Source organism: Microtus oregoni, unplaced genomic scaffold, assembly GCF_018167655.1.
Source record: "Microtus oregoni isolate MIOR12 unplaced genomic scaffold, Mior012 000037F_ref0000500, whole genome shotgun sequence".
NCBI lineage: Eukaryota > Metazoa > Chordata > Mammalia > Rodentia > Cricetidae > Microtus > Microtus oregoni.
In genome coordinates this window covers 13,232,796-13,256,364 of record NW_024543096.1, presented here as the reverse complement: position 1 = coordinate 13,256,364, position 23,569 = coordinate 13,232,796, and the positions used below count along the sequence as shown (strand labels likewise).

General features: G+C 39.6%; 1 protein-coding gene across 1 annotated transcript in view; it reads left to right on the top strand.

The window, feature by feature from the left end:
* Acvr1c (activin A receptor type 1C) overlaps nucleotides 1–23,569 on the top strand; it is an 82,961-nt gene that overhangs the window by 32,270 nt on the left and 27,122 nt on the right. Inside the window, exon 2 of the mRNA XM_041631614.1 lies at nucleotides 2,010–2,240. Within this exon, the coding sequence (XP_041487548.1) occupies nucleotides 2,010–2,240 (231 nt within the window). The remainder of the gene's footprint in view (nucleotides 1–2,009; nucleotides 2,241–23,569) is intronic.

Genomic DNA, 23,569 nt, shown 5'->3' with positions numbered 1-23,569 from the left:
ATGAGAGAAAAGCTTAGCTCAGACCTTGAAAAGCGCAAGGACACTCAGTCCCACTGGCAGAGCAGAGCAAGACACATTTCCTTGTCAGAGCCTTTGAAATGGCTGTTGGGTCCTGCTTTGGGCAATTGTTCTTGCAGGGATTATGGAGGTCTGGGGACAGTCTCCGTGTGACGAAGAAAACTAGTTTGACTCTCTTGAGTGTTAGGAGAGGTGGTTACTAATGCTTGCGTCACACTTCCTTTGTGTCAGAAACGAACACAAAAGATTTCTATGATTAATTTACTCTCCATAGCAACATGATGAGGCAGTATGTTATCATTAGAGTTATCACCTTTCAATTGAGGCCCAGTGGGACTAAGTGATGTCCAAATGACAACACTGTGAATCAGGTGTTGAAGACACTTGGACGGTTGGGAAATGCTACAATTCCATTCAGTGACACCTGATTGAAAGGCTGTTTTTGTTTTTTTTGTTTTGTATAATCTCTCTTTTATTTAAGGAAACTGACTTAATATGCTTTTGTTTTGTTGATGTTTTTGACAGAGCCGCCTCACTCTGTAGCCCTGGCTGGCCTGGAACATGCAGAGATCCATCTGCATCTGCCTCCTGAGTGCTGGGACAAAAGGTGTGCACCACCTTAACACATGTTTTAGTCTCCTTGGTTGTGAGCCTTAGCCTTTCGTAGCTACGTCTTTCATCTTTCCAGACTCCTTATCAAATTTCTTAATCACTCGGTTTTGTCCACCTGGCTGTCTGGAATCTCAGCCACCCTAGAATATGTGATTCTACTACAGCTCATTACTATTGATAAAAAGAGTATTTATTCATGATTACTCATTTATAAATTGAATATTTTGTTAGTGTCAAATTGGGTCTAGTTTTAGTCATTAGGAATTTAAAGACGAATTTTATTAACTGATTATATGGCAAAATTTTGGATAATAAGGTAATTGGGGGTAGTTATGCTTTAACCAAACATTCATTAAAATCATGATAGAAATATGTAAAGTTGTAGTACTTAGAAATGATATATTGAATAAAAATCTGAATAAATTACGACCTCTGAACTCTATTCTGCCATTTCATACCAAGACAGAATATATCATTTGGACATGTTAGTGAGGGTATGAGTATGTTTGTGTGTATGGTAGAGGGATGTTAAAATGGCATGCTAATAAACAGATTAATTTATCGACGTCTAAGCTTTGAAAGTTTTGTTGTCATTATTATAATAAACTCTACTATCAATGTGCTTTCTTTTGTGGAATGGAGGTGCCCACTGAAAAGTGTCTGACGGTTAAAGTCTGCATTCAAATTGAAGTCATTCTATCACTCTAAGATATATCCCTTAGCACAAGGGGAAGTAGAATGGTTCATCAATGCCTTCCAGGTGCCTACGAGAGCAATATCAAGGTCCAGGGAATAGAAACACCAATAATTTTGGACCTACATATTTCTATGGTTTGTTTTGTGTTCAGCCAAAGCATTTACGAGTTGGGAGAAGTGCAAATGGACATAGCATGCTGGCTCGTTGGGTTGCAGTTGCCCTCACAGCATGCTGGCTTGTTGGGTTGCAATTGCCCTTATTGCATGCTAGCTCATTCAGTTGCAGTTGCCCTCACAGCATGCTGGCTCACTGGGTTGCAGTTACCTTGTCATTGTTCTCCAAGCTGTGCCAGCCAGCTCCTTGTTGCTGAGCTACCGTTTCCTAGCATTTCATCGGCACTATTGATTTAGGAGTAAACTGATTGAGCTTGAGAACGATTTAGAGTGTGGGCTAGGAAACCATAGTAACTATAGGAACCGCTGTATAAATTCTGTATAAATCACAATAACCATACAGAGGATAACTGACTGAATAGCCTGTTAATAAAGCACAGGATGGAGAGGGCGACTTCATCACATTTAAAACCCTCTTTAAGTTAAGATTGAACTTCTGTTCTCAAGTAGCACAGAGTAACTGCATGTCATCTTCTGCATTTTAAAGCTTCTTGCCTTACTTTTTCCAGGACTGAAGTGTGTGTGTCTTTTGTGTGACTCTTCAAACTTTACCTGCCAAACGGAAGGAGCATGTTGGGCCTCTGTCATGCTAACCAATGGGAAAGAGCAGGTGATTAAGTCCTGCGTGTCCCTCCCAGAGTTAAATGCTCAAGTCTTCTGTCACAGTTCCAACAACGTGACCAAGACCGAATGCTGCTTCACGGACTTCTGCAACAATATCACACTTCACCTTCCGACAGGTAAGGGGTGGCATAGCCACACCCATTCCTAATAATGCTTCACTCTTGGAAGATGATAAGCAGGGCAGAAACCAAACCATCTAATATTTCCTGAGATAAACATGTGCATTTTACTCTTCTTCTTGTTTTTGGCTGGTGAAACTCTCTAGAGTCTAGCTGTGGTTGATGTTTGAATTCTTAAATTGTGCATCCCTGTCAAAACATTGACAATAGTGTCACAGTCTTGGGGAAATTTGACCACAGGCATTACAATGTTTGGCATAACTAATGAACCTCTAGTAAAATGTAAATTTTCATGAATACTTTTTATTAAAGAAAGCAAAGAAAAGAAGGGATATCTAATTTTCAGTAATAGAAATAGATCATCAGCCTACCCTAGGAGAAGGGAAGGGACAAGAGAATCCTTTGGAATGATGGAAACGGTCATATGTGCATCCAGCTTCATCAAACTGAAGTATATATACAGTATCAAGTTAAAGTCGTGCCTCCATAACACCGATTTTTAAGAAAACGGAAGACTGGTTTCTGGCTGAGTTTGAGGGCACAAGCAGAGCATAAAATTAATCTGGGAAGAATCTATTCTACCCTACCAAGACCCTCTGATTGCACAGCTGTATAAAACAGTGTCTTGTCCTGAAAGAGATGTTGTTCAAGTCCTTTCCTGGATTCATGCTGACTCACAGAGCGTGGACTTATAAAAAGCCACTGGAGCAGCCAATGGGACGTCCCTCTTCATCCCCTGCACCTTTTGTATCTTGTCACTGATGAAAACCAACACAAAATATAAAGCCTTACTTTAGGATGCCTCTGGCACTCGGGTAAACCAGGGAAGGACATGTCCATGGCATTACAGATCCTCACCAAGTCCAGGAAGGCTGTGAATAGGATAGAGGGAGGCTGTGTGATATAAACCAACATTGCAGACGGCTCTAGGGCATGAAATGGGCTGTAGCGTGTCAGGTTGAAGCGTGTGAAGTAATACTTAGAACGGTGTTTTCTGAAGAATGAACTAGGTACCACAGCAGTACTCAAAAGGATTTAGAGAATTTTTAGGTGGCGATTAAAGTGGTAAACACAATATTGAACTTCAAAAAAGCAGTTGTAGGTCTGTACTGAAAACTCACAATTAATTTTGTTACTGTGTACAACTCGCTTACCTTGATCAAAAATTCTAAACACTTTCGCTTTTTTGTTTTTCTTCAAGATGTCTTATTTCATTCTACTACATCTTTACCACTTAGGTGTCAGTTGTCCTGCTTTTGTGTTTTGAGACAGGGTTTCTCTGTGTATCCCTGACTGTCCTGAAACTCAATTTGTAAACCAGACTGGCTTCGGAACTCACAGTGCTGGGATGAAAGGCATCCACCGCCACTGCCTTTTCAGTTTAAACATTTAGGGTTATGTTTAATTTCAATTTGTGAAAAATGGCACAGCACACAATGGTGAGATAAAGGTATACATTTAAATTTATTTTAGTTGTTTTCCATGTGGGTAAGAAGCTGTTTCAATGTTCAACATCAGTTGTTAAAAGCTCTGGCCTTGGGCCTGGGGAGATGGCTTTGCAGGTTAAAAGCATTGGCTGCTCTTCCCAAAGATAGAGGTTTGGTTCCAGCATCCATGTAGTAGCCTATAACCCTCTATAACTCCAGTTTGAAGGGATCTTCTGCCTGATTCTGACATCGGTGGGCACTGAAAGTACCTGCTATATACAGATATACATGTAGCAAAACATCTCTACACATAAAATAAATATAAAGAAATCATTAAAAATTAAAGAGCCCTGGTATTTCCATGTAGAGTTATTTTTAATACTTTATTTGAAAATAAGGCAGATCTATGTGTATATCTGTATCTATTTAAAAGGATATATTTATAGATGCTTTGTGCTATGTAGTTTTCCTATGCCTTAAGCAAGTATTGAACTGTCTTGATTACTACAGGGGTTTAATAAATATTGAAATTAGGAGGTGTGACTCTTCTAGCTCATTTTTTTAAAAAAAATCTTATCTAAGTAATATAAGTAATTTTCATCTTTGTTTAAATTTAGTCAGCTTACTTCTCCAAAACACACACTGAGATTTTGATTAACTGAGTTGAATATATAGAATAATCTGGAGATAATAGTCATGGTAATAATATTGATCCATGAACATAGTATGTTTTTCCATTCATTTCATCCTCTCGTTACTCTCGGTCATGTTTGTATCTATCCGGGAACACAGCCTAGGCATACATATTTCATTGAGTTTACTAACCTTCTTAGTGTGGTTGTGAATGGCATTTTCAGTATCTCAGTTTGTAAATGTTCATTTCTCCTATGTGAAAAAGCTGATTTTTTTTAATTGAGCTCACATGAAGATAATGTATTCGTTCCAGTATATTTATTTATTTTGAAATGTTCTTTGGGATTTTCCATTATTTGTGAACATAATCATCTTAAAAGTTTTTGTTCTGCTTGGGCTCACTTTGTTTCTTCTTGTATTTTGCACACTTGTGGACCTCTTATGTGCTGGTGACTGGAGACAGTGGAAGCAAAGACTCTTGCTGTCCCAGAGAAAGTGCTTGGTCCCTTATTGCTTTTTATTTCTTTTATTTATTTGTTTTTGTTTTTGTTTTGAGACAGAGCTTTCTTGGTACTCATTATGTAGCCCAGGCTGTTCTCAAATTCATGGCTATCTTCTTGTCTCCAGTTTTCTAAGTGCAAGGATTTATAGAACTATGTCCACCATCCCTGGCCATAAGTCCTTTCACTAGCAATTATTATGTTAACCATAGGTAGCAGGTGCCTAGTATCAAAGGGAAGAGTTTTCTTTTATTTTTAAGTTGGTAAAATTTGTTTTTAATCCTAAGTGGATGTTCATTTTTCAAACATTTTATGGCTTTGTTAAGATTATCTTATGACAATGATTGCATTAACTAGATTCTAATCATTACCCTTAGAAAGGGAAATATGTGTTTTGTAGCCATTAACTAATATATCTACAAGAAATGCTATGTATGTCATTGAATTAAAAAACCTTTATTAAAACTAAGAATTTCTATCATTTAGTGACATGGTATGGTAAGTGGGCACTAAATTGAAAAGTACTACATGGAGGATATGTGGTCTCCTTGTGTGGAGTTTTTCTTGAGCAGGGCTAAGAATGGTTCTTAACTATACGTGGAACAATAGCTACTTGGAGAAAGCTTTGAAACTTACCTAAGCACAGACCATGACAACAATCACACCATTGTTGACTGAGGTTTATGTCCTGCCCAGTTCCTGCAGTTGGTAAGTCTCAAGAAATCACACAGAGATCCACATTAATTATAAACTGGTTGGTCTAGTAGCTCAGGCTTCTTTTTAACTCTTATAGCTTATTAACCATTATGTCATAATTCTTTTCTGTGTTAGCCACACGGTTTAATACCTGTTTTCAGCAAGGCAGTCACATCTTGCTTGTTCTGTGTCTGGATTTGTGTCTGGGTGATGACTGCAGACTGACTGTTTCCTCTTCCCAGAATTCTTGTTGCCCTGCCTCTACTTCCTTCCTTGTTACTCCACCTCTACTTCCTGCCTGGCCAATCAGCATTTTATTAAAATACAATTGACAGGGTCCAGACCATTGTCCCACAGCACACCATTTTAATGTCATCAGAAAGGGGGGGGGGGTCAGTGACCCTGCTCTGTCTACAATGGACCTGTCAGTTTCAAATGTGATCATGTACATAATGGGATATAGACAGGCACTCTGAAAAGTAGTGAGATATTTCTATGGTACTTGACAGTGAACATTGTGTTCACAGCCAAAATTGTGTAAAGTGAGGAGTTAATTGGAAACGGTTATGTAGATATGGAACTTCTTTTTAGGATTCTAAAAGAACCCTTGCCCCCATATTCTCTGCCTTTCATCCATCAGTCTCGGGGCCATTTGTGGATTTGATGAAGGACCAAGTCTCTGCCTGCTTCGGGTGGCCCTTGGCTGTTTTTTTAGATTGTGTAGTAGCTAGTCTCTTGGTTGGTTTTTTTGTGAAAAAATTTCTATCGTGAATAAAGCTTGTGCTTCCTCCACCCCATCTGCTCCCAGCTGTGACCCTAGTAAAGCACAGCTGGACGACGACTGGCCCTTACTCTTTCTTCCCTCCCCTAATGCTTAAAAATGTTTGAGGCTGATTTCTAACAGCTTGGTGGCTTTCATACGGGTTCCTATTGTGACACAGAAAGAAACTCATTTTGTATAATTTATTTCACCTCACATGGACACAGAACAAGAATTTTACAAAACATATCTTTAAAATGTGTAAGGTACTTCAATCGTTGCTATTTCCTTTGTAAAAAAAAAAAAAAAAAAAAAGCACTGGTTGGATCCCGCTGAGGCTTAGTCATAGTTTAAGAAACACTATTTTAAGTGATATTTAAAGGGTAGAATTTGTAAATGGATCAAGGGCATTTATTATTTTAATTCACTAGTATAAAAACTATTCAAAATGTTAGTTACTATTTTAATTTCACACATTTTCCTTTTAAATGGCCTAAAATTGATTAGATTTAAGACAAATTAATTCACATTACTGAGACTGAAATTTAATTTAGATTATATTTAAATTGAATCATTTTCTCTTAAAATGTACCTTCTGGTTTAATTTTACACATGGGTATACTTTTAAGGAGTTAGTAGTTTTACTTAATAGAAGTAAGCTTATATTTTGGTAGAAATACAACATTAGAAAGTTTTCTCTCTTCCCTGAAGGTTATTAAAACAGATACGGTTAAAAAAAAACGGATATGATTGTAATCACTGAAAAACATAGGTAATTGTCCAAGTTCAATATGAACATACTTGTAAGCCCCCCCCCCTTAAAATCTGGGAAGTAAAATCATTTCAAAGAATAGTTATTTATTTGACTAGTACTTAAATTTGTATCTTTACAAACAGCAAACATGTTAGTCCCACAAAACAAATGTGGTATCATGTTTGAATTTCATTTATATTGTGCAAATTAATGAAAAAAGAGAAACATATTTTCTAGTTCACTCTAATCTCTTCTTCCTACTTGTTCTTAGTACCTGTCTTTCTCTGGAGGTGTGCTTCTCATTTTGGCCCTGTGTCCTTTGACCTAGTCTTTCTTACAGTACTGAGATTTGACTGTTGTCCATTCTCCACTTCCTCTGAGATAAGAAGTGAAGATATTTTTGTTGAAATATTTCATTTTTAGAAGTAGTATTCCTAGCCCTTCAAGAATATTTCTCTTTCAAAAGGAATATACTGATTTGCATGTTAGGTAGGATGTGCTGGGGGAAACATCTGTATATAACCAACATCTCTATAGAGCCAATATCAGTAAAGAGCAAACATCTGTATAACAGAGCAAGCATCTGTAGAGAGCCAATATCTGTATAAAGCAAACATCTATATAGAGCCAACATCTGTATAGAACCAACATCTCTATAGAACAAACAAATAATAAGTAAATTTTTTATACTCTAGAGTATATTTGTCCAAACAGTGGCTTCTGTGAGTCCCATAGTCCAACCCTTCAATGTTGCTCACATTTTCCATAAACAAATGTTACTGCAAAAACACAGCTCTCACCTCAAAGTGAATAAGGAGTAGTTTGTTCCAAAGCCAAATTTTAGTGACTATGGTGCACAAACACAGCTTTAAGATATCCCAAATTTCATTTTCCAACATGGAAAAAGTTTCATAAAGTTGTTTTTAGTAATTAAACAAAGAAAAGTCATAAATCAAGAAACCTCTCAAATACAGTATGGGGAAACATTTTAAGTAGGGGGTTAGTGTGCAGTAGAAAAATCTCAGCATCTCTGCTGTAGGCTTTGGATGCTGTGTGGTAGCATTTCTGGTTCTTTGCTTGGTGGGGAAAACTTTCCAAAGGGTTGTGATTTTGTTTGTTTGTTTTATCTGTTTATCAGGATGTTCAGTTCATCTTTCTTTACTGGTTACAGATGTAGTTAGGTCCCATACTGAGCTGGGTAAAGACTGGCTTGAAAGACAGTCCAAGGTAAACTGGTTTTAGACTCTGGAGCTGCAACTTTCCAAACTTCTTTATGTCATTGATTTTCCAGGAATTCTCCTTCACTTTTGGTATAAATTGGATTTATAAATTCCTCGCCACTCCATTTTTTTTTTTCTAATTTGTGATCTTTAACCATTTCAACGTCTTCAGCTTTTGTGGGTTGAATTCTGCTATTTTTGGTTTTGTTGACGCATCCTTCCTGGCTTAAGGCCTTGTTATCGATTTTTTTTTCAGATGAATATTTATTTTTTTTTATTGAGAAAAGAAAAAAAAAACAAATTTCCTCCTTCTCCCAGCCTCCCATTTCCCTCCCCCTCCTCCCACCCTTCTCCCCCTCCTCCCACCCTTCTCCCTCTCCCCCCACTCCTCTCCCCCTCCCTCTCCAGTCAAAAGAGCAGTCCGGGTTCCCTGCCCTGTGGTAAGTCCTAGGTCCTCCCCTCTCCGTCCATTTCTAGGAAGGTGAACATCCAAACTGGCTAGGCTCCCACAAAGCCAGCACATTACGTAGGTTCAAAACCCCGTGCCATTGTCCTTGGGTTCTCATCAGCCCTCATTGTTCGCCATGCTCAGAGAGTCCAGTTTTATCCCATGCTTTTTCAGTCACAGTTCAGCTGGCCTTGGTGAGCTCCCAATAGATCAGCTCCACTGTCTCAGTGGGTGGGTGCTCCCCTCGTGGTCCCGACTTCTTTGCTCATGTTCTCCTTCCTTCTGCTCCTCATAGGGTGTTATTGATTTTTTAATGTGAGTTTGTTTTGGGGATCCTTATGCGGAGAAGTGGTGGAAACCTCGAATTTGATTCCCCAAAGACCGACATTAATTTTTATCAAATATCTGGGGGGTACAGTCCACCCAAATGCATTCCATATTTTGAGTAAACATAGAGACTTCTAAGCCTGCTTTTCTTCCCCTTCCCTTTCCTTCCTTCTCCCCTTTCCCTTCTCCTCCCCCTTCCTTTCTTCCAGTTCTCCTTTTCTTTTCCCTTCCCCCTTCCTTCTCTTTCCCCCTCTGTCCCTTCCCTTTCTTTCTGCTCTACAGAAAGCCATGGTGGAGACAGCAGTCTGTACACCCTGGCTTCCTCTGTTGGATGCTTTCGTTTGCTCTGTTTAAGAGGCAGTGTCATACACAGCTAGCTGCCTACTTTACACGGGCCCCTCTCATCTGACTTCTCATTGTTTCAGGACCATGTTTTGTCCCTGTCTCTGTGTTCTAAGCACCTGGCCACCAACGACCTGGCAAATACCTAGGCTACATTGGCAAATATTACAGTACCCAAGCACGGTCTGGGTTTTTACTGTGATTTTGGCTGTGAGCAATTCATTTATGTTTTCCCCCCACTCTAATCATAGAACAGAAAGAAAATCCCTTCTCTTTTATTTAGCATTTCCATGTATACTGTACCAGGAAGGGTGTCTGTGGCCATCTAAAGAGGAACTTGGCAAAAAATGGCAACTCTAGGGCAGCTTATTTTTGAAATGATACTGGCATAAATATCTTTCCATCTGGAAGAAAACAGGGTTGTATCACAGAGTCACACCATACACAAAAATAAATTACAGCTTGATTAAATATCTAATTGTGACATATAGAACAATCTAAATGTCAGAGACAAATTTAGAAAAAAAAAAAGATTGTGTGACTTTATAGAATGGAAACTGTTCCTAAATAAGATAGGAAATTCAGGTCTATAAAAGGAAAAGACAAATATAATGAGTACATGAAAACTAAAATAAAAATGAATGAGATAAGAACATAAATAAAACTAAAATATAAATTAAATATTGGGCACAACTATTTGCAGCATACATGACTGAGAAAAAAATGACATATTTAGAAGATACAGTGTGTGTGTGTGTGTGTGTGTGTGTGTGTGTGTTTGTGTGACTGACTGACTGACTGACTAGGGAAAAGGAGGGAGAGAGAACAGTTCTAATGAAAAACCAAGTAAAGAGCAGGGGAAAGAACTAGCATTTTTTTACTGCAGAGAGGCAGAGAAATTCCAGAGTGATCAAGTATTGAAATGGTGTTCAACCCCACTAATAGCTGAAGAGACACACATTAATGTGGTCACAGGCAATTTTCCACCCATTAGATTAGTCAGGGATGTTTTCAACTAAGAGTCGTCAGGAAATGAGATAATAATGTCTTCATGATGAAAGAGTGTGCTGACAAAAATGACAAGAACTGGGATGGAATATGGGTGCGTGGTTTCTGAGGAGAGGGCGTCACTGCCCCGTGAGCACATTCTCACCCACCCTTCTCATGGTTGTGTCTCTTCTTTCCTGACTAACGTGGATCTGCCTTTGTTCATGAAGCGAATGCTGTGCTTTGTTATTAGAGTGTTTGGTTTCAAGAGCATAAATGCCAAGAAGCTTAGTTTGCCAAGTTTAGTAAGCCAATAGAAGCTGAGTATGCTCAAATGAAATAGCCAGTCTCTTTCTTTATTGTAAGTCTAAACCAATTGTATACTCTCACCTCCATCTGACCCCAGGCAAGAGCTTTAGCTTAGTCTTACACAGGGGAGGAAACAGAAACACTAACATTCCTGACACCCTGTAAGCAGGGGCTGGCTATGTGGCAGTCTTCAGGACCTGCTTACTATGCCAGAGTGACATAGAACTGTCCAGATAAAAGCTTCCTTACATTTCAGAAAACATCAGTCATGCCAACTGCGCCCCTGGCAAGGAATATACATACACGAGCTCAGGATGAAGACATTTTCATATCAGTTCTGGAGGAGACAGAGAAGGACATGATCAATACCTAGTGCAGAATAACCAAGTCAGGGGAATGGAAGAAAGAACGAGCAGGAACAGGGGGCTGCAGAGATGGATGGTTTGGCAGTTAAGAGATCTGCTCTCGCAGAGAACTGGGGTTCATTTCTCAGCACCCATGTAGTGACTCAAAACTGTCTATAACTCCAGTTCCAGATGATCTTAGTCCTCTTTTGGGCCTCATGAGCACTAGGTAGCAAGTGACACAATACATGCTTGTTAAGATTGTGCTGGCCTTCCCTGTCAGTACCATGTCCCTTTAAGAGACAAGCTCTGCCCACTCCCAGTCTCTCCCTTCCAGCTGAGCAAACTGCTCTCTTTCCTTTCTCTCTCCCACTATTCTTCTTTAGAGGCAGATCTCTGTCTCTCTCCTCCCGCCTCCCCCTCTCTTCTTCTTCTTCTTCTCTCTCTCTCTTTTTCTTTCTCTCTCTATTCCTACCTCTACACTCCCATTTAATAAAACTTCACACTCAATCACCGTCCGCATGGTGTATTCTGTTACTTGTAGAAAAATATTTGTATACATTAAAAATTAAATAAATCTTAAAAGCATAGGAGCCAGTATAAAGGAACACACATGTAAGGAATTACCAGGAAGAAATTATACACTCAGTGCTCTCGTGCAGTTAAGAAAACAAAGGTAAGCTGGGTGGTGGTGGCACACGTCTTAATTCCAATACTCAGGAGGCAGAGGCAGGTGGATCCCTACGATTTCAAGGTCAACCTGGGTCTACAGAGCAAGTTCTGGGACAGGAGACAAAGCAACAGAGAAACGTTGTCTCAAAATACAAAAACAAGCAAAAAACCAAAAACCAAACCAAACAACGGTAAATTTGAAAATTGTCATAAGCTGCACCATGTTGGGATGGCATATGTCAGCAGCCACCTTTTTGGGATGACTTCTGCTGCCATCCTGGCTGGGTGGGTTCATAGGAGTGTGAGGATTAGAAATGTTAGCTAGGAGATACAGAGATGAGAAAGAATCACCGAGACATAGGAGAATATCGGGAGGGCAACTCAGAGACTATTGAATGCTGAATTCTTTAATTCTGCGTTCTGAGTTCACCTGTGTTTACTTTTCCATACACTTTTATACCATAATACCAAAAGAGGGCAGAAGGCAAGAGACTGCTTAAACGTGATACAAAGGCCAACTAGAACATTTACTTGCTTCAATACTTTGAGTCATCAAGCCATTAATTCACAAGAAAAGCATTCTGTCGTTTAGGCAGTGAACCTACCCTAGACCAGGTATCCTGAAGGCAGCCACTCCCTAGGTCAAACCTCCTATTTCAAAAGAAGGAGTAGAAGTATGCTTGAAGTCTCTGACCTTTGGTCAGGATGAAGTGGACCTACCTGTGTGGGCTATCTTAATGTCCAAAACACCAAGTAACCACACCCTAGGTCAGGGTGAATAGCCACAGTTGTCAACAGTTTTAAGCAAGCTAAAACTCTTTGACCTTCAGACAAGGTGGAATAGGTTCATATTTTTGGGACTCCACAAAAAATATTCATAGAGAATAAGTGATCTGGTAGATGTGAGCAGTAACAGAACAAAAAGCTGAATGACAATAAACAAGTGAAATAAAAAAAAACTGAAGGAATAACTGTAGCAACTGAAGAGAAATTATAAACCTGAAGTCCAGGCCAAAAAGAAATGTTTTCTGTGAATTGTGCAGGGAATACATGATGGAAAATTCAAAGAGAAGTGACAAAGACAACTAGTAAAAGGATTAGCCTGAGGTCTTACAAAAATGGTATAAAGGAGCAGAGAGAAAAACAAAACAAAATGTCTACACAGCTAGCAGCTCAGAACTGATGAAAGACATGAGCCCACAAGTCTCAGCACTTCAATAAGTATCACCAGGACAAGTGGGAAGAAAGACCTGACATAATGTATAACTAACTGTTGGACACCAATTCAAAGGGAAAGCTTTAAGTTTGGCAAAGAAGAAAAGATAAAGTAAACTCAGAGAAGATGTAGACAAGATGTACTTTGGCCTCTTGATAGTGAAGAGGAAAGAGAAAGGGACTTGAATTACGCCACCAGTATTCTGAGAAAAAGACCAGCAACATATTCAGAAAAATAACCTTTGAAGCATGGCTTAAGGGATCAGAAAGTTTGACAGCAATGGACATAGAATGAGTATGTCATAAGAGAATCCTGACCCAGGACATTCCAGAGGACTCACTGCAGTATAGAAAGAACAAAACGACAGCTCTGACACACATGTAGGAAAGAAAGATGAGAGGTATGTAATTGATTAAAGATGCTATTGATCATCAAAAGAAGTAATGCCAGTAGGTTCTTAAGAATAATATAAATGCATCATTATGCAAAAAAGGAAGCATGCTATATATGTCAGGAGAAGGATGCTTGCAGTTAGTTTGCTGAAGAATTTGTTACACCTAGACAGTATAAAGCTAGTAGTAAGCATTGCTCAAATATGTTTTCATATGATTGCTGCCACCTCCCCACACATGTAAAAGAATAGAAAGGGAATATTTTTTATATGTGAAAATGAAAAATAGAATATGAAAAACAACGTGGCAGATGTCAAGGTAAGAAAGAATGTAACAGGTGACAATGACAATGGAAACAAACAGGAAGTCAGTATTTCAAAAGCAAACAATTAAATGTAGGTAAGTATTCTAGTTACAATAAAAGATTACCACATTAGAGAAAATATAATTCAATTAAATCTTTAGAAATATTTATCTGTGGGGCTGGTAAGATGTGTGAAAGGGTGCTTGCTCCCGAAGTCTACTGACCTGAGTTTGTATTCCTAGAACCCCCATAAAGGTAGAAGGAGAGCTGATTTCAGAAAAATTGCCTCTGACATGGTGGTACGTGCATGCTCCAGCCTCCACCATCAAACACACAAACAATAATTAAAAAAGTAAAATGCAAACAATAGCAAACAAATAAAAATTTTAATTATTTAATGATTTTATTTATTTGTGTGTGTGTGTGTGTGTGTGTGTGCGTGTGTGTGGTGTGTAGGTGTGTGCCCATCCTTGTACCACAACACTCTGGAGCCAAGAGGCGAGAGGACAACTTGTAGGAATCAGTTCTCTCTTTCCACCATAAATCATTTCATCTGGCCCAACTTAGTTAATAAAATTTTTTATGTGTATGTATTTATTTATGTGTATGCGCATATGTATATGTGTTGGGGAATGTATATTACAATGTGGATGTGGTGGTCAAGGATCATTTTGGGGAGTCTCTTCCTCCATCATATAAATTCCAGGGTTGGAACTCACTACATCAGATGTTCCAAGTGACTTAATTGAGCCATCTCTCTGCCTCCTAACCAAAAAAAAGAGACATTTATAAAAATGCTTATAGAAACATTAAAATTAGTCTAATGGAAAAGCCATATACTTTAAACATAGGTGATAAATTACTTTTGATAATGACAGACGGAATCAACTTTAATGCAGAACAGTTGCTGGAGTTAAACATGGTCTGGTCAAAGGGTGTAGCTCTGTGGAAGAGTATGCACTTTGCACATGCACACATGCACACATGTACATGTGTAAAAGGATACACTTGAGAACGTGATTTCTCTCTCCCTGTCTCTCTTTCCCTATTTCTCATTCTTTGTCTCATGTATGTACCGTGTATTCTTTGTCTCATGTACCAAGCATAAGGAAAAGCAAGATAGGTCCACAATCTCAGAGGGAAATTTCAATTAAATTACCACATCAATCAATTAATATAACTTTACTCAATTAATTAATATTAATTAATACACCCTGGCAACACTCAGATAATTTTCTATAAAATCGTAGCTTACCAATGAAAATTGTCCAGTGATAGTAAAGAACTTGAGTCAGCAGTCTTAAGACATTCCTTTAAAGAATGCTTCAAGGCCCTAGAGGATCCACCCAAATATCCTGCCACACTTCCAAGACCAAGCAGCTCCTGCCTAGACTCCTCAAGTCTCAGACACATAAGAAATGTAGGACATATCCCATAACTCAGACACATAGGACATGTCCCATAACTCCCATTATGCTTGTTTTAAGAGCCTAATCTGAGGGTGACGGTATCAGGATATGGGACCTTCTGTGGAGTCCTCAGGAGTGGATCAATGTCCTTATAAAAGACATGTAAGGTAGCTTCTTTGACCATATGATATCAAAAGACGGTGCCTGAATGAGCCAGAACACAGGCTGTCACCAAATACAGGATCCACTAGCACCTTGGCTTTAAGACTTTCTAGCCACCTGAACTATGAGAAATAGTTTATGTTGTTTGTAAGCTACCTAAATCAACAGGTTAGTATAGTATATTTTAGTTTAATATAGTTGAGTTGTTCAGTTTAATGCAATTTTATTTATCTTCCTGTCCCCCTTACTATTAAATAAAATCTTTTTTCAATGGGAACACATGTACTCTGTTCTTTTATGGTTAGCCTACATTTTGGTGTCTAACAGGAATAATTTCTGGTGACTCTCATTGATGACATCGGGGCACACCTAGAGAAACTGCTAGGCTACCAAGCAGTATCAAAATCCATGAAAATTTATATAGCACAGAGCAAGGAAGTTTTGGCTAGAGGAGCCGGTCATTTATAGGGTTAATCATGAGCAGAACTGCTGGTTGGTGCATGCTTACACTAATTACAGCTCTTCATATGGAAATAGACTATTCAACAACAACCTTCAAGCTACACAATCTTTGTTTCTATTCTGCTGCCAAAATGTACAGGGCAGGAGAAGGGCAAGTGGAGCTGTAATTTCCCATTTTCCCCTTCTAGATGGCAACACTTTACTTTCAAACAACTATTATATTTTTCACTAATTTATATAGTCATTTTAAATAAAAAAAATCAGGCACAACATTAAAAGGCGGGTTTTGCTAACTTCTACACAATGCTTCTTTTTTCTTCTGTTCTCAATTGTGCGAAGAGAAAAAGGGAAAGCCATTTATTTGTATCGGTTGGGTGAGGTGTGCAATGCCCACTCATAAGGGCATTATATTAAATGAATAAATAAGACTTTCCATCAAATGAACGGCTTTCATCTGAAGAAAGAGAAACTGCCCCAAGGATCAAATTTATCAAATACCAATAATTTGAAAATATACTATGATTTCTGAAAATGAATGACTCCAATAAAGAGTGTATTCATTGTGGAGATTAAGTCTTGTTTTCTTCATTTCTTTTAAAGCATCCATCATTGTCTTTTGGTTTTGGCTTTGGTTTCGAGACACACATTCATTGCTATAGTCGGCATGACTACACGCGCATGCGGAAAAGCTCTCCTGGCCCCTTGTGGGATTGCTCCTCCATCACAGAAACAAATCCATTCACCGCTCTCCCGACAGATGCAGTGCACACCTGACAGGCCCCGGACAGGATTCCCCACCTCACCCTAGAAAGTCCAAGGTGCTATATTTTTAAACCTTTTTTTGTAAGTTCAATTAACTTGAACATTCAAAGAAATCAAACTCGTGATTTGAAAGTTTAATAGACGAAGCATCCCTAGTCTCCAGAAACAAGTATACTGGTTTTAACTAGAAAATTCTCTTCAAATAAGGATGTAATGGGAGATTGAACAAAATTTATAGCCAATTTTAAATTGAGCATTTTATATTAGGCAAGGCTCTGTGCATGTAAACACCTATAGGGCTCACTCGGATCTATTTTGATGGCTACGATGGGACCTTGGATGAGGTCAAATGTGTTTATCCATCTTTTCCAAGCAAGTAAGCTGCTTTGTGGAAACATTAGACCTTATACCACTAAAGAGTTTGGTACAAAGATGTGTGGCTTTTCTCACATCATCAATATCTTAAGTACTTTTCACTGAGCAAGGCTTTCTGATGTGAGTGAGGAAAACTTTCATTTTTCCCATAGAAAGGATTTCTTTTAGTGGAACAAAGCCTAGACTTCATTTCAAATAACTGGCCTCTAATTTTCTGATAAACATGCACCATTGAGATATGTATCTTGATGGCAGACATAAGAGAGCATTGCCCTTTGCTGCCTGAAATTAAGAAAAGGAGATTGTGGAACCCACTTGGATTTTTTTCTAATGCTTCATATTTTTAATAATTAAAGCTTTCTGTGTGTTATGTGTGTATCTATACGAGTAAATGGCATATGTGAGTTAGTACCCCTAGCGGCCAGAAGAAGATATTGGATTCCCTGAGCTGGAGACCTAGGTGTTGTGAGCTGTGCATCTGCTTCACCCCTGCACCTCCTCATGCAGGCTGGTTCTCTGGAACAGCAAGAAGTACTTTGAGTTAACTGAGCCATCTCCTTTTCCCTCTTTCAACATTCCAGGTTAACCTCACACTCTTGAAGGGTTTGTTGTTTGCTTTTGTTTTTCATTGCTGTTAGATCAATAATTATATTCTTCAGCCCAGTGCTCCTACTTTTTAAAAAATAAACATAAAAAACCTTTGTATTTTTAAATTCAAATGCTAATGGTAAAAAGTTTGCTGTCTTTCAGTCCTCTCTACACGCTCCTCAAAAGACAGAGGAACTAGGTGGAGCTTTCCAGGAAGTGTTTGTACATGTGACGCCACCTTCCTGCTAAAAAAGTCACGTAATTTGGCCAGATGACAACAGTGAATACAAAGGCCTTTTTCTATAAAGGGCACTGAGCAATGAAACGTGTGTCAATAACACGCAATTCCAACTCAAAGGCAGAAATAGTTACTGTTAGTCTTGTTGTAGTTTCTTTTCTTTTTTTTAATTCTTTGCTCTGCCACCCAGTTCCCAAACAAATACATAGAGACTTAATCTAATCCATGAATGCCCAACCTTAGTTTCCTTGCTTCTAGCCAGCTTTTCTTAAATTTTTCTGTCTACTTTTGCCTCTGGGCTTTTGCCTTCCTCGATTCTATACACCTCTCTTTCCTCTTACTCCATGGTTTGCTGTGTAGCTGGGTGGCTGGCCCCTGGAGTCGTCCTTCTCTCACTCCTAGATCTCTCTCTCTCTCTCTCTCTCTCTCTCTCTCTCTCTCTCTCTCTCTCTTTCTCTCTCTCTCTCTCTCTCTCTCTCTCCCATCTCCCAGATTTTTCCTATTCTCCCTGCCTGCCAGTCCTGCCTATCCTTCTCCTACCTAGCTGTTGGTCGTTCAGCTCTTTATTAGGCCAACCAGGTGTTTTAGGCAGGCACAGAAAACAGCTTCACAGAGTTAAACTCATTCAGCATAAAAGAATGCAGCACATCTTTGCATCATTAAACAAACATCCCACAGCATAAACCAATGTAACACATCTTTAATATTCCACAGCCTCTTGTCCCTGGCCAGGCTTGGTAGAATGTCTAGATTCATGGTTCAGTAAACAAAGGGCCTTTTGATCACATTGCTTTTTTCAACACGACTAGCAGTGTGTGCAGAATTAAGCTAGTGTGCATAGTGAAACATTATGGAGGGATCTCGCTAACTGAGCTTGTGCCTGGCTTATTCCTCCTGGATCTTGCCACGGCCATGCTGTGAAGAAGTAATGAGCTATGACAAGGAGGAGATGGAGAGTGAGGATGTGGTATCTATCTGCCTGCAGTCAAAGAGTACATGGTCCCAGTGAGGTCAGATAGAGGAGCCCCGTACTGTGAACTAGGCCCCCAGGTCCTTCCACTCCACATTCCAGCCCAAATGTAGCTACACATAATGAAAGGAGACCTTTAATAAGGGTTGATTAACCAGGGTTCCTTTAAGGGTATTTGGGGCTCTTTTAATTTTCAGTAACTACTTGTTAACATAATGTTTGGCAAGGAAGCACAAACCTTGATAAGTTTTGTAAAAAAATTGCCCTTCATGGAAGCTCTCTGGTTTGCTCTTATTTGTCTACTGAATTAGTTTTAAAAGAGATGGTTAGCTAGTACATACTTCCATTGTCTCTCTAGTTTCTAAGCATTTCTCTATATTGCTTCATTGTATATCTTCATTTCAGTCAGGCAAATTCCATTTCAAGGTGGGAGAGAAATGAGTTTGTAATAAATCAAATGTAGATTTGGACTTAAGGTTTTCAATGTAATAGTAATATGGATTTTTTAAATACTTGATTAAATACATTTAACATATTAACTTAACAAGAATTCCACTTCACCCTATCTCTTGCAGCAGTATTTGAAGTAAGAGGCTGCTAGTGTGTTCCTGGCTTCCCAGACTCCCAAAACAATACACAGAAACCGTATTAATTAAATCACTGCTTGGCCAATTAAGTGTATTGCTAGCTCGCTCTTACATCTAGAATTAACCAATCTCCATTATTTTATATTTTACCATGAGGCTCGTGGCCTACCAGCAAGGTTTCACCATGTCCGTCTCTGACAGTGGTACCATGACTTCTCCTTGACTCTGCCTCCTTTCTTCCAGCATTCAGTTTAGTTTTCTCCACCTAGCTCTACTCTACCCTATCACTGGCTCAAGACAGTTTCTTTATCAACCAATAGTATTCACAGCATACAGAGGGGAATCCTACATCAAATATTCACTAACCAACCAATACATATCAAAAAAATGTAAGTTTATTAAACTGGGGGCCATGTTGAGCTAATGAACATCAATAACTTTTTCTCTCTTTGATAACGAATAAGAGATTAATGGGGGATGAGACAGCATGGAACCGTGTCCTTGCTGTCACCCTCCCCCTTTTTTTTTCTTCCCAAAGAAAGAAATGGGAAGTGGTGGGGAGGTAGTAGACTTGGAGAACGGTCTCGGGAGAAGATGACAAATCTGAACTCTCCGCACAGGGTGCTGGTGACTGTCACCACCAACTCCAACAAGGCATTGAGGAAAAGTTGCTAAATTCACAAGTTAAATTCCTTCCTTCCTTCCTTCCTTCCTTCCTTCCCTCCTTCCTTCCTTCCTTCCTTTCTTCCTTTCTTCCCTTTCTCTCTCCCTTCTTCTCTCAGCTTTCCCTTCCATTTCCCCCTCTCTTCACTTTATTAAGACACCCAGCCCTCCAAATCTACGAGTTCTGCCTCCACAAAGTCAGTCAACTGCATACTGAAAGTATTTAGGAAAAAAATGTGTTTATATACCCCGCTATGGATGGTTCCTTTATCATGATTCCTTACACCATGTGACCATGACATAGCATTTACATTGTATTAGTTTTTGGAAGTAATCTAGAGACAAATTAAAGCCTGTGGAGGAGTGGTGTGTGGGTTATGTAAAAGTGCTATTCCATTTTATATAAGGGACTTGAGTGTGAATTTTAAATGAGTCCCCAGGAATACATAAAGGACAGTCGTATTTATCTTCTCTGTGGAGATAGATGTTCATGAGCAGGATTCTCACACAGCTGGGCTAGTAACTTTGTCTTTTCCATTCTCTTTCTTTAATTGTCTTGGGAAGGAAATGCTTTGAATTAGCCACGCAGCACTTGCCAGACCTCAGCAGTGAGCTGTCGCATGGCCTCTGCTGCAGCTACCCTTTTCGTGGTCATTGTACACCCACAGGCACCAAAAAACCCACTCTTACTAGAAATCGTCAATAGTAAGTTCTCCTGTGTTCAAGAATACAGGACTTGCTCCAAAAGTGGTATTTGTATCAAGGCTATCTTTTATTAATATGCTTTCCTAGTTACTATGGTTGTTTTCTATCCCAACTCATTGGCTGTAGGCACACTTTTTCTTTATTTCTTTCCTATTAGGATTATAAAAATCATTTGGCTCAAGGCAAGGTTTTACGAATTGTTCAGTGTTTAAGGAGTCCTTGCTGGATGGTGCAGCTCGCTTGTTTTCAGCTGAGCAATCTCTTTTTGCCCCTTACTAACTTGTATCAGTAGATCTGCTTACAAAGGGGAGAAACATTGGCCATCTACGATAAACATCCCTCAGAGTGGTTGCTGGCACCATGGCAGGTGACCCTGATTTCAGGTTTGTTGACCTTTTGTCTCTATTAGTTGCCATAGCGATGAGCTGAGCTCTGCTTAGTAGAGCTTTACCAAAATGAAGACAAGCAATAGCCTTTTAAGGCCAGTGTTTATGTTGGTGGCTTTTGATAGGAGATATCAACATTAAATGTTGTTATATGAATGCCTCCAATGATGGAATTGAAGTTAAGAGATGTTAGCATGTGAAAACGGATATTAAAAAAAAAAGACCTAATTCAGAAGATGAATACACTCGGCAGTTTTTAAGAACCTAGGGTCCTTTATGAGGATACAGAGAAATGGAATGATGTTGTAGAAGGGATGGTAATGTTCTTTAGCAATGGCAGACTTCAAAAGTCACAAGGATTTTGGTAAGGATTTCTGAAACCAAGCTGTCAGAGAACACTTTTAACACCCATTGAAGAATGCTACAGGCCAAGCTCCCCATCTACCTGTGCAACCACTAGTGATCCCAGAGGAGTCTGGAAATAACACAGGAGGTATGTGGTGGCCAGTTAAAGCTTACTGTGCAAGCAGGAGAGCCTGGCCTGTGCTTCAGAGCCCTTTCCCCTCTGAGAGCTGACTGGCAGCTGCATAGAAACCCCTAGGAAGACACTGGAGAGGAGCTGGATAGCTTTTCTCTCAAAACTAATTATTTTCAATGATTTCTCATATATTTTTTGCTATCTCATGAATGAAATGCAAGTATCATCAATGCACTAAGATCTCCAGTTATGACAATAAAAATGAAGACATTTGAGCATAACTCCCAAAGTCCATTGTCAGCCGTGTGTTTGGACTCTTAATTACAGGTGCTATGCCCTCAGCGGATGGTCGCTGGACCTTTCCTAGCCAGGATGGAGCCTACTCTGTGTGTGTAGGCTGCAGTTATCCCAAGGTTCAGCTTGAGAGGGAGGCAAGCCTTAACCAAGAAGAACTGCTCTTTCGCCAGAAGTTTAGGACCATCTTCTTGATGTTTGAGAACTCAAATCTTCTAAATTCTGTTGCAACAATCTGTCAATGTATCCCAAGGCTTATTAAAAACAAAAAATGGGGAGGATGTTCAATGGTTAAGAATATATAGTGTTTTTATAGAGGATCTGGGTTCAGATCCCAGCACCCACAGTCAGTCTATAACACCAGTTCAGGTGTTCCTACAAACACCCTTTTCTGACCTCCACAGGCACCTGAATGTTTATGTTGCACAAACAGGCACACACACACACACACACATACACACACACACACACAAATAAAAGTTTTAAAAAGCAAAACAAACACTAAAGATCAGCACTGCTGGAGAGAAGACATGACTATAAAATTCAAGAGGCAATCTTCAGTGAGCCAAAAGGAAGCAAAGAGCACACAGGTTTCAAGGGGCACGGGGGAGTTCACTGCTTAATGACAGAAAGTGTTTGTCTTCCTGAACTTCCTGTGTGTCACTGTTTTTGGAAATGTAAAAGAAAAATCTGAAGTGCAAGATGAACTTTCTATTTAAAAGATAGCTATAAAGAATATGTTTTTTCCTAATTTGTATCTGTGTGGATGCTTGTTCAAGTGTGTGTGTGTGTGTGTGTGTGTGTGTGTGTCTGAAGTCCAGAGGTTCGTATCAGGTGTCTAATTTGGTTGATCTCCACTTTATATATTAAGGCAGGGTCTCTCAGTGCATCTAGACCTTGGTCATTTGGCTGGTCTCCTTAGGCAGTCTGCTCTGAGGAGGATCCTGCCTCTGTCCCTTAATGCTGGGGTTACAGGGAGGCAGGTCCCTATGCTCTCTCAGTTTCTACATGGATTCTGGGGATGGGAGCTCTGTTCCTTACACTTGTGCAGAGAGTACTTGACCTGCTAAGCCATCTTCCCTGGCCTGATTATGTCTGTCTAGTATTTGGTTTCAGTGATCACACTGATGATTTTGAGAGAGAGGCCTTTTACTTACCAGGGATAAAACTAGTCAAACATTCAGGGACCCTGACAGCTGGTTATGTCCTCCTTACTGAGGATTGACTATGTGTCAGGCACTGTTGTAAGCACTGGGGATTCAGCTAGGAATACCGCAGGCAGCTTCCTCCTTTTCCTCAGAGACAATCAGGTCAGATAATAGACAAAGGAGCGAATGACCTGATGGCCATGTGGTGATATTAGCCCCAACAGGAACATAAGAAGGTTCCAGAGAGTGAGTGGAGACTGGAAGAAATTCTTTTCAAATCTTTAAAACTTTACTTTCATTTTTTTTTTTAAATTTGAGATGATTAAATTATGTCACCAAGGCTGGCCTTGAGTTTGTCCCTCTGTGTCTGGGAGTGCATGTTTGTTGCTCTGGGCCCAGCTTCATGAAAGTGTTTTCTGGTAGGGTTGTCGGCTGAGACCCTGTCTTCTACCAGGCTTGTTGACCTGGGTTTCTGACTGGTCTTCGTTTTCATTCTTCTTGTTCCAAGTGTCTATTGACACAGTGGCCACTCGAAATAAAAGTTTGACCCTATCTGCAAATCTCACAACAGCTTCCGAGGAAAATGAAACCCCTACTCCTTCCCTTAGCCTGCAATAGACCACACAAGATTTCTCGTTAATTCCTTGATCCCACTTCCTTGTCTTTTCTCTGTACAAGTCTAGGATGTTTGGCCAAACTGACCAAATAGGTGTCCACCTCCGGGTCCCTCGCACTCCTCCTCCCCCCCCCCCCCCCCCGGGCCCCCCT